An 11,986-nucleotide genomic window follows, 5' to 3' on the forward strand; every position below is an offset into this window, starting at 1 on the left:
AATTAATAAAACAAAAATCTTGGCGTTGATACCTACGAAATATTTTTTTTTAAAATTGAGTATTAAAAGTTTAGTTTGAATATAAAAAGTGTTGTAACAGAAGAAATATTTCCCAAACCTGTGTAGATACCAGAAAAACCAGATTAAATATAACACATTTACGGTATGTTTTAGTTGTAACTAGAATATGTTCAATTTATATAATTGCATTTAGATTTTGTTAAACAAATTTCCACTATTATTTACTAAATCTACATAATATTTAAATGAGAGCAGCAGGGTTAGAGAAATGCCAACCCGCTGAAGAAGGACAACCCTACCAGCTGAGCTACACACTGACAACCATCCCAGCGTACAGGACGATGCTGTTGTGGTTGAAAGATGGTCAGCTGGTGTCCGAGTGTCCAGTGGAGGCTGGAGAGTGTAGCAACAACGATATCAGCTGGTTATACGCTAGAGTAGAGAAAAGAAATAACGGCGTGGAGTTTATCCTGGATATTCAGAACGTGACTAGAGAGAATGAGAAGAACGTGCAAGGCGTTTGGACGTTAAAAACTCACAGTATGGAGCCCACGTCTCAAGAAATGTACAGCTGTGCGCTACAAGTATACGGTTAGTGTTTGTAACATTGTAGATATCCCTTTAGATACTACACTTAGTATCAATAAAATTTTCTCAAAGTGTATTTCATGTATCATGTTTTAAACCTTTTAATGGTTTACATATTATCTATAATTGTATTGACCTTCTATAGACTGTTAAAACCGACATTAACTAAGAATTACACTACTGCGTTAGAAATTATTAACGTTAAGAGCTACTTATGTTTTTTTCAGCAAAAGCAGTAGATATATCTTGCGTTTCTGATGTAGTCACTAAAGGAGTCACTATTTCATGCAGTACAAGTAGGATATACCCTGAAGCTATGGTAAGTATAAAGTCAGAACGACAAGAGATATCTGATAAATAAAATGTTTTATTCTATGTCATATAATGTTTTCTAGCTTAAGAAAAAAGTATTTGAATATGTACGTATACATGTAGAAAAATAATATATATATATATATATATATATATATATATATATATATATATATATATATATATATATATACAAAATTATTTAAAATTGTTTAAACGTTTAATCTCAAAGTTAATATTTAGCCAAGTACATCATTTTTTCGCAGATGTTTGTTTATAGAAATGGCCACCAGTTTCAGTCGACTTCTTGTGCTAATAACGAAATCCCCGATAATCCAATGTATTTTGAGGCTGCTTGTAAGATTATCATCCCGGTAGAGAAATTGTATCTGAAAAGAAACAGCTTTGACATCAATATATTCCCAAATGTCATTGGCTTCAGCGAACTTAAATTTTTAAGAACGGTTAAAATCCTCACATTTCATATTGGTGAGTTGTTTTCTCGATATGAAACGTACGTTGTGGTAAACTGTGTTCCCAAGTATATGAATATTTATAACCTTTATTCATTTTCATTAGTGTTTTGAATTTTGTTTTTTTTAATTTAAAATATATTTTAGTTTTTTATGATTGCATAAAAAGACTTAGTGTTTTTAATTAATTGATTATTGTTTAATTTAAAAATAACTAAAATATTTACAAAGATATTTATAAAATTATTAATATTCCCGAGTACTTAAAATTTATAGTGTATATTTTCTAACTCTTTTAACCAATCTCTAGTTAGCTAATAATGCAGACAGCAATATTTTTGTAACCATAGAATTAACACATCTCACCATCAGCCCCAGGGCCTTTTACCCAGCAAAACTGTACGGAGGCTGGAACTGATGTAACATGCAAGTGCACGAGAATGGATTCCAAAAAGTTTAAGTCAAATTTTGACTGGTACTTGAATAACAGGATAGTAAAGCAGAAGTCGGATGTTTATACATTTGCTAAGGAACAAGACGGTTTGATTAAGATTTAATTTATAAATATGTATATATATATATATATATATATATATATATATATATATATATATATATATATATATATATATATATATATATATATATATATATAAACATTAAACGCAAAAGTATGAACTGTTTAAGAATTATTTTATTTATAATTTTAGTTTGACTATGAGCATTATGTACAATATGTGAATTCAAACTGTTTTAAAATTTACAGTAGCAAATAGCATTACCTGTCTCATCCATCCTGTTGACAGCACAGACGGTAAGATAACATTTTGGATTTGTTATGTATACTGGCACACTTTTATTTCTTAATTATTGTTTTTAATTCAAAAGTAATATGCGCTTATATCTTTGTTCTAGACAACATTGTCACTAAACATTCGACTGAAGTTTAAGTTAAGCATTCTTATTTATTTAGTTTTTTTAATAATTACATTAAAGTCAATTGACAGTTCAGCCTAAGAAATCTAATTCCATCAATCTAATCTTAAATATTAAAGCTCTAATGGATTATGTGGCTTTGTGAATATCTATGTATTATTATTCATTCTAGAAATTTACATTTTAATTGAAGTACAAAAACAAACCAAATATATTACTCTTTTAAAAAAAAATCTAATTTTGTCTGAAAAATGTAGACAAATTACATCCTTTTGCATTAACAATTTCTTTCTTTCCTTAATGTTTACGTTTAGGTTTGTATATGTTTGCCATTATTTTTGCGTTTGTAGTTGCGATTGTATTTATATATTTTCACAAACGTCCATAATTACATGTAGACGTTTTATTGAACATTGTATAAATTTGCGAACACCAGGGAGCGCTGGGTATATGATGCTTAATGAGCACATAAGTCACGGCCCTCTACAAAAACTTTTTCCTTAAATGCCAGTGCATTTAGTCCTAATATAGTACAAATATATAAAAACCCGTGTGCGCATTTATCTCTCTCTTTCTCTCCCTCCCTCCCTCTATCTCTCTCTCTCTCTCTCTCTCTACCCATCACATAATTTCTGAGGCTATGAGATCAGTATGTTCAGCAATATATGGAGAACACAAAGATAGGGACATTTGTTGAAAATAATATGTTTGATTTATTAATAGCATTAACTAATTTTTTTAAAGAAGGAAAAAAATTAGGTTTAGATGTAGGTTTAGTCTCAGTCTGGGTTATCTACAATCTACAAAGGCGCCTTTTTTCTTGGGTTAGCCTGTGTGCAAGATTTAGGTGTAAAAAGTTAAGACTAGATTTGGTATTAATGTGCAGTAGCTGCGGGTAGGTCTAGATTACCGGGTTAAGCAATATGGAATTGTCTAAATTAGGAGTCTAAACGCACAAAGAATTACTTCATTGATTGTTCAATAACAAAAATAGAATTAAAAACGAATGCCGAAAAGAATAAACAAAGTTAATGACAGGTGTCATGGCGCTCTCTGAAGCCCCAGATTACACTACCGTAGGGGCACCGCGTACGGCCCCTGGCTCGGTTAAATCATCGAATGTCGTGTGCCACTATGTCAATATTTTAGGGTGCGCTTTAAAACTAACGTAGGCTCCATATTGTTCAAGGGACGCCAAATCACATCCTGCCGGGTCGCCGCGAATAAATTTTTTCCCCAGAACCTCCCTAGAATTATTTTCAACATCTTCCCAAAAAAATTAATGGCGATCGGATGAAATGTGTAGTAATGCATGACGAACAAAAACATATACTTTCATTTTAATATAAATAGATGGTACATTTCTAGCATGTAACACTTTGTTGTTTGTTGTTGTTTTTTTTGTTCTAGAAAAGACTCATGGAGATAAGAGTGCATTGGTTGCAGTCACGACTCTTTTAGTTATTGCTGTTATACTTATTGTGGTGCTGTGTTTAATCTACATTAAAAAATGTGAGAACGTTTTCATATATTTTACATAAGCAAAATCTCATGAGTTAAACATCATCTGCACTTTAATATAAATCAAAATTAATGTACGTTTATTTCATCCTCTCAGTAATCTAAATATGCAACTAAAAATTGTTATTCGGAAGTGGAGTTTTTAAAACATATCTGTGGAAATCAAATAAATCTGTTAGATAATTCTACTTAAAACTTCTGAATTTTTTTTAATTAGTAGAAGAGTGTAATTTAGTTGTTTCTTTAAAAAAAGTATTTTATAAATATAACACTGATAAACAGTTTTCTGTGATATTGGAACGCTTCCTGCTTTAGTCATAACATTAAAAGAAGCAATTAACTAGTAAAATATCCTATTACAAAAAAGAATAAATCATTATAAACTGCTAATGTTCCATAATATTGAATATAATTACATTTATATTAATTAAAATTAGTATCAATTAAATTGTTTTCGATCAATATAATTTACTTTAAATGGATTTGTTTTTATTTGTCAAGATTTCAAGATAACAATATATTAACATTGACACTATTTTAAAGAAGAAAAAAATAAATGTGTATTGTATTGTTTACAGGCAAACCAGTCAGGGACGTTTTACCAGAAATTCGGTAAGCGAAACTGTTGTCAGCTATGTGGCAATGTAATAATGTATAATATGTGGTAGAGGTTGCAATCCGTACTGGTGTGCAATTCTTACCGCCTTCGTTTCGCTTGAAATGACTTATAGAAAATTGCTGGACCACATTTAGGTAGTTATGGGTTATAAAAATGATGAAAACACAAAAGAAAATAGCTGCATCGACCTTAAAAGAGAAGCGTTAAGTCAAATTTTGTCACACTTTGGTGTATTTTTAGGCTAACTTTCTAGCAATCTATGCTGCAGTTGATAAGCATATCGTGTTTTATACATACTAAGGTGCTGACAAAATCATTCTACTTCATTAATAAACACTTTCTCTTAGGTAAGCTTCGCAAATAACAATTATAGAGAAGAAATTGGGTTATATTCAGAACCAGCTAAATCGCACCACGCGGTGACGGGTAAAAAGGACCACTGGTACTAATTACCCGATCTAAATAGATATTATATTATAAATAGTTATATTCATGCCTTTTACGTTTAGAATCGTTTTAGAATTTTGTGTTTTCAAGTTCCTACCCTCCCTTTCATATTACCTAGTGTTTTTATTTTCATGGAGTATAATAATAAGTATAAGTTGTATTAATTTCGTACCCACATTTTTCTACATCATCAATAGGTTTCAGCATCTTTTATTTCGGAAAACGGGCAACTACAAGTACAAGGACTGAACATCTAAAAAAACACCTGAGTCCTATAGAGATAGTTCTTGAAAAAATTATATGATTAGTTAAAAGTTAACTCTTTTTTTGCCGGGAAAAACAAATTTCCATATAAATGTCACAATCGGCTACGTAAATAAGTATTTGCAAAGATTGGACAACTAATTCGGTTTCAAAAAATTAAGACACCCAGCATTAAATAAGCAGTAGGCTGAACCTTTACCAAGTTGTAGGGCCTCACATTATATAATTAATCATAAATAAACATATCATCTTTACATCATGTGCTACTATTTTACTTCATCTGTGGTACTATTTGTACACTTATTGGGATAATTAGTAGAGTTTTGTTAATTGTCTGAATTAACGTTTCCTTATTTTTCTTAATTATACATTGAAGCTTCGATTTTAACTCTAGGTAACAATAAAGATTGCTTAAAAGTAGAAATACTGTTTCCGACTTGAACTTTTTCAAATTAATATATATATATATATATATATATATATATATATATATATATATATATATATATTATATATATATATATATATATATATATATATATATATATATATATATATATATATATGAATATATAATACGAATTTCAGGTACTTCTATAAGAAGGCTGATAATAATGAAAGCTGTCGATCTGCTTCGAAGACTCCAGTCACAGAGATAGAAGCTAAGGACAAAGACGATGTTGAGACTGCTTTACTAGCTGATAAGTAAATTCAATGATTCCCTCATATATTACATGTTTTATTTTAGCTGTATATTTCCATAGCAAACGAACGTATTTGTTTATTTTATTTTTTTAATAAACTCGAATTTTTATGAGAAGCTTGGTTAAAATACTTTTTAAACTATAAATAATAGACGTTGTTAATCTTCTCTTTTTACTTTTAGATCAAAGAAACAAATTGTAGAGAACAATCGTGAGTTGCTGTTTTTTTTTTTAAATTTACCTTCATATTTTAACTGCATTGATAAACTTCGTTAACTTAAGTAAATCTTATGAATGTAAGATGACCAATTTTGGTACTTGTATAGTCAGTACTCTCGTAAAGATAACATTGTTTTGTTTAGTTGCCCTTTAGACGAGAAAGAACAGATATATAATTTGTATTGTTACACATTTATTACACAGTTTAACTGCCTTTTAAAAATCCATGTAATAATAATATAATAAATATAATAAATGGCTTAAGTAGCGTTTAGTTCAGCTTTACAAAAGGACTAAGACTGTTATAATTGCAATTTTCATACTAAAATGTGAATGCATGACTATTCCATCTACATGAAACAGATATGCAAGATTAATGACAATGCATTGGTACATGGTATTTACTATGTATATCTTATATATCCAAATTTACTTCTCAGCATCTTCGTTGCAACTAAAACCTGTTGATGAGTCATCACAAACAATGTAACACATTTACATTTATATAATCTAATAAAGGCTGAAATTAAAGTAGTTTACTTTCATAATATAACAAAGTGAATTAAATACTATAGGACCAACCAGAGTCGTATCGACCCTTTCCGGCGCCCGGGGATAAGCTTTCAATTTGGCGCCCCCTCAGGAACAACCTTTCAATTTTTTATTTGCACCCCTTATCAAACTTTCAATTTGCATCCCCCCCCCCTTTTAAACTTTCAATTTGTTTTTCCAATCAATTTTGAGGTCGGCGCCTGGGGACATATGTAACGCCCCCCCCCCCCTGCCCACACCCTCCCCCCTCGCTACGCCTCTGGGACCAACATCTATACTAAGAATAAAAGTTATATGTAAACTAAATGTATAAATTAACACATTTTTACTACAGTTTCAACTTGCTATACTTTTTAAAACTGTGTTCCCTATCTTTTTATTTTGATGCATTTTTGGTTTCCAGCCTCAAGTGCTACTTTTTTCCAACTTATTCGTGTAAAACATTGTGGTAATCTCGTTCGTTAGCATTTGAATTTGAATATTTATAGACACCATCCTCATAGTTTATCTTGATCTAGGTTCCACGGTAAATACAGCTCAATTTTAAATATATTGCACAGGGAAATTAAAGAAAATGATGTCCGCCCTGATCCCATTGGAATTTCTTCAAGTTCAAGGTCTGATAAAGAGCCCACCAAAAACGAAAACGTTGCTACTAGTGTAACTAACAACGTGTACGTTTTAATTCTTTTTAAATACATTTTTAAAAATAGTATTAAATATTTACTTATTATTCTATAAACTAACTACCACTTCTTTGCTCAACAATTCGCTGTATTTTGACATTTATATTTTAAATGGTATACATTTTAAGGCAAGTAAACAATAAGTCTGTTTTAAGTAATTATCTTTCAGTTACATTGTCCAAAAGAGTTTTTAAAATCCCCGCAATTACAAAAAAAAAGAAACAATCGATTTTTATTGACGTTTGTTAGTGAAACAATAATAAATTTAAAAAACAAAATACCTTGTTGAAAACATATGGAAGTAAAAAATTTAAAATCTTCACAAAGTTCATGACCCAGTAACAATTGTCGTTAATTAATTATTTTTTTCTGGTTTTGTTAACAGGGTTGTGGCTGATAGAAACATGTTGAAAACAACATCATCCATTTTACTGCTTGGTACACAGCACAGTAATAAACACCTTTTAAAAAGATCGATTATAAATGGAGATTATACTATTGAGAAAACAAAAAACTTGAAAATAGTTGTCGATTCAAAAAGCAGGGAAGTATTACTTCAAATTGCTAAACCTTCGATCGGAAATTTCCTTAACATTGAACTTCAGGATTTTGATAAAATATCACTGCATTACACTAAACGTGGTGACCAGGTTATCAAACTTGTAGACGGGCCTGTGTTTGAGGCACACAACGTACACAAATTCAACGACGATATAAAAAAGTGTATCGTTTTAAGTCAAGAAGGATATAATTCTATAATTGTGGCATTTACAGCAGACAGAGTGAGAGAGTGTAATTTATTGTTAAATATATTGCATGACAACTTCTCTGTGAATAGGAATAACGTTTTTCCAATGTTAATTTATGAAAACGAATATAAATTTGCTACGAAAATGATAAAAGAATATAATGCAATACTAAATGAGTATCAGGTGAGGTTTATAAAATATAACATTGAGAACCACACAAAGGAAATGAGCACATTTTTTACACTTGTGAATCAGATAACAACCACATGTACCAGTCATCTTCTGTGTAAAAATAAAGAAAACTTCCTGCAATACGGAGAATGGGAAGAGATTTTAAAAGAAATCTATTTACTTCTTGAAAAAGCTTTGATTGAGCGTATATCAATGCAGAACGAAGTTGAGGAACTTTTAGAACACTTAAAACTGCTGTGGAGCGAGTTTCAAGGCAGTAACGATGATAGACATCTGATAAATGATAGTTTTGATAATGAACGTGATAAAGGGGAAACTAAAGGTTTGGGAACCACAATCATTCAAACTGACACCAAACAGAGGTTGGTGTTGGACTCCAGCTTAATCGAAGACATAATACACATAATGGAAATTTTATGTTTACGCAATATTTATTTTGACACCGAGCCAATGAGGAAATGTAAAGAAATGTTAATGCATTCCTTTCAAGAGAGATATCAACGGTTTCATGATTGGTATGTGCGCACTGTAATAAAAGACAGAGATAATCTGCTAAATAGAAATATAATGCAGAAGCTGTCAAAAGGGATGAATTAGTAAATTGACCAAGTGCACACTGATAACAAATACAAATATTTCAATTTAATATTTTGCATTCAGTTTCGATTAATTAACATAAACCTACAAATACATAACAATTTTAATTAAAAATTTCTTTTAAGAGCCGATTGATTAAATATTTTTTTGTTTTGTTTTGTTTAACTTATTCTTTGATAAACATAACCTAAACAATAGCCTGTCTTTCTTTACTTTTATATGAATCTTCGCCTCCATCTTTAGTTTAAATATACTAATTGCTGGTGGGTTTTTTTTGTAATAAAAGTGCACTTTTTTGTTATTAGAATACTAACTAATACTAGTTTAGTCCGTTTTAAGCTAAACTAAAGCAATGTGTACTAAATGTGTAAAGAAAGAACAAAAGTCCAGCCCCTCTTCCCTAAACTCGCTAGTCAAACGACGGCCAGTTTATAAATCTGTTACATAATTTTGTGATAGGATCAAACGATTTCATTAGTCTTTACATCGTGGAACATAAAAGACACACATGTGTTAGTTAGTACTAGAATACCCGTCATCCGTTGGATAACTGTGGGTTTCGGGGGTCATCCATCAAAAAACATCACGTCTGTCACTCAGAGGCACAGCGACCCTTCCCGGCGCCCGGGGACAAACTTTTCAATTTGAACCCACCCCCCCCCCGCAAGATTTCGATTTGCAAACCCCCCCCCCCCTCAAGATTTTGATTTGAACCCCCCCCCCACCCAAACTTTCGATTTGCACCCCCCTCAACCTTTCAATTTATTTTTCCAACCCATTTTGGCGCCTTCTAAGGTCGGCGCCCGGGGACATATGCCCCCCCCCCCTCGCTACGCTACTGCAGTGTCACTTATCGTCACAAAAAACAGACCCCACATTCAAAAATATGTTTCTTATCTTTTAAAACACCGAAAACACCGATTTCGGACTATCCCTTCCTATACTGACGTCACATGTGACCTACTCAACTCTACTTCACCTGCCAAGTCTCAGACAACATGTTTTTATCGTTTAAAAAACAATTCCAGCCGAGCATGTCTCTGACCACACTATCCTTTCATATGCTTAGGACAAAGAAACAGATGAACTCTACTTCACCTGCCCTGTATCCTGCCAAGTTCAGATAGGCAACTTTATCATTCACATCTAAAAAAAAAAATTGAAAAAAAATATCACTGACATATTGGTCTAGAACCTGTGCCACCCGCATGAGAACGGACTACGCTACCAACTTAGCTATTTACTCTTGACGTCACAAATGAATTTTTATACTATACTTTGAGTCTCCTTATCCAACTTGATTTACGCGCATAGATCTAGAACTAAGTCTAGTAGCAGCAACTTTCAAATTAAATTTTATCTTAAATTAGCCAAACAAAGATTTATATAAAATAAAGAAGGTCTGAAATTATCTAGATCCAGATAGAATTATCTTGATCTAGATTCTACGACTCGTTTGCTTAAGTCTTAAGTTTAGTTTTTCTTGCTAGACCTAGAATCTAGATCTAATCATTAGCTACGCTCATAGGCCCGGAGCGAGCATTTCAAAATTACCATATTCCAAACAAAGATTTATATAAAATAATAAAGGTCTAAAATAGTTTAGTATATAGAAAATCATTATTAACTAAATCTAGATAGAAAATTGTCTATATTTTAGATCTACGACTGAGCTATATTTAGAATTTAAGTTTATAATTTAGCAAACTTACCGGCATCGAAGCCGCGTATGAATCTTAAGCTACGCTAATAGGCCCGGATCCAGCATTTCAAAATTTGCATATTCGAAACAAAGATTTATACAAAAGAATAAAGGTCTAAAATATTTTAGTATATTGAAACTCATTATTATCTAAATCTAGATAGAATTATCTATATTTTAGATCTACGACTGGTTTGCTTAAGTCTTAAGTTTAGTTTTTCTTGCTAGATCTAGAATCTAGATCTAGATCTAATCATTAGCTACGCTCATAGGCCCGGAGCGAGCATTTCAAAACTACCATATTCCAAACAAAGATTTATATAAAATAATAAAGGTTTAAAACAGTTTAGTATATAGAAACTCATTATTATCTAAATCTAGATAGAATTATCTATATTCTAGATCTACGACTGGTTTGCTTAAGTCTCGTTTTTTTTATTGTATTTATAACTATTAAATCTTTGATTTGATCTAGATTCTAGATCTAGAGATCTAGGCTAGATTCATAACTTTCCTTCGAAAGCTGATCTTTAGATCTAGAGAAATTTATTGTAAAACTAAATGAAAAAAAGACAGTTTAAAATTGATATAAGTGTTGGAACGTAATAAATACAGCAAACGGACGTTTTGTTAAAGTTATGACCGACAGAAAATTAGATTTAGAACGCGTTAAACTTGTGAATGGGAACACAATTTTCTTCGATAGACGCCGCCATTTTATTGTACTAAAGAGTAAACAAAAAACTGTATGAATAAATCAATACATTAATTAACGTCTTTAAATAAATTTGTGATTAACAGTCTGTCTTAAAACAAAAAATTTTCTCTACCTACATACTATTTTACAGCTCTCCACGATGAGTGCAACCGTGCGAGATAGTCAATCAGCCAAACAAACAAACAAACAAACAAATAAATATTCAAACATGTAAACAAATTTGACTTTTAGTAGTATACTAGAATACCCGTCATCCGTTGGATAACTGTGGGTTTCGGGGGTCATCCATCAAAAAACAACACGTCTGTCACTCAGAGGCTTAGCGACCCTTCCCGGCGCCCGGGGACAAACTTTTCAATTTGAACCCCCCCCCCCGCAAGATTTCGATTTGCAGCCCCGCCCCCCCCCCCCTCAAACTTTTGATGTGCACCCCCCTCAACCTTTCAATTTATTTTTCCAAACCATTTTGGCGCCCCAACATATGTCCCCCCCCGCCCCCCCTTCCCCCTCCACCTCCCCCCGCCTCCCCTTCCCCCCCCCCGCCTCCCCTCCCCCCCCTCCTCGCTACGCTACTGCAGTGTCACTTATCGTCACAAAAAACAGACCCCACATTCAAAAATATGTTTTTTTATCTTTTAAAAACACCGAAAACACCGATTTCGGACTATCCCTTCATATACTGACGT

General features: G+C 32.0%; 2 protein-coding genes across 2 annotated transcripts; both read left to right on the plus strand.

Annotated features, from left to right (window-relative positions):
* Positions 1-266: 266 nt before the first annotated feature.
* Positions 267-970, plus strand: LOC131939405 (uncharacterized). Its single transcript, XM_059297690.1, has 2 exons — positions 267-612; positions 837-970. The coding sequence occupies exons 1-2, from the start codon at positions 267-269 to the stop codon at positions 968-970; spliced, it is 480 nt and encodes a 159-aa protein (XP_059153673.1).
* Positions 971-6,566: 5,596 nt separating this feature from the next.
* LOC131939381 (uncharacterized) lies at positions 6,567-9,005 on the plus strand. The gene is made up of 3 exons (XM_059297665.1): positions 6,567-6,590; positions 7,217-7,330; positions 7,728-9,005. Coding segments are annotated over exons 1-3 (1,269 nt in total). The 5' UTR covers positions 6,567-6,588; the 3' UTR covers positions 8,881-9,005.
* Positions 9,006-11,986: the final 2,981 nt, after the last annotated feature.

The sequence above is a fragment of the Physella acuta genome, unplaced genomic scaffold (assembly GCF_028476545.2).
Source record: "Physella acuta isolate Inbredline_101_S28 unplaced genomic scaffold, ASM2847654v3 ptg000276l, whole genome shotgun sequence".
NCBI lineage: Eukaryota > Metazoa > Mollusca > Gastropoda > Physidae > Physella > Physella acuta.

What these genes read in the sequence shown, in the direction of transcription:
- LOC131939381 (XM_059297665.1), top strand. An exon ending in ACTAGTGTAACTAACAACGT is followed by an intron (nt 7,331 to 7,727) that starts GTACGTTTTAAT and finishes TTTTGTTAACAG; the next exon opens with GGTTGTGGCTGATAGAAACA.
- LOC131939405 (XM_059297690.1), top strand. Translation starts at nt 267, where the DNA reads ATGAGAGCAGCAGGGTTAGAGAAATGCCAACCCGCTGAAGAAGGACAA. An exon ending in CTGTGCGCTACAAGTATACG is followed by an intron (nt 613 to 836) that starts GTTAGTGTTTGT and finishes TGTTTTTTTCAG; the next exon opens with CAAAAGCAGTAGATATATCT.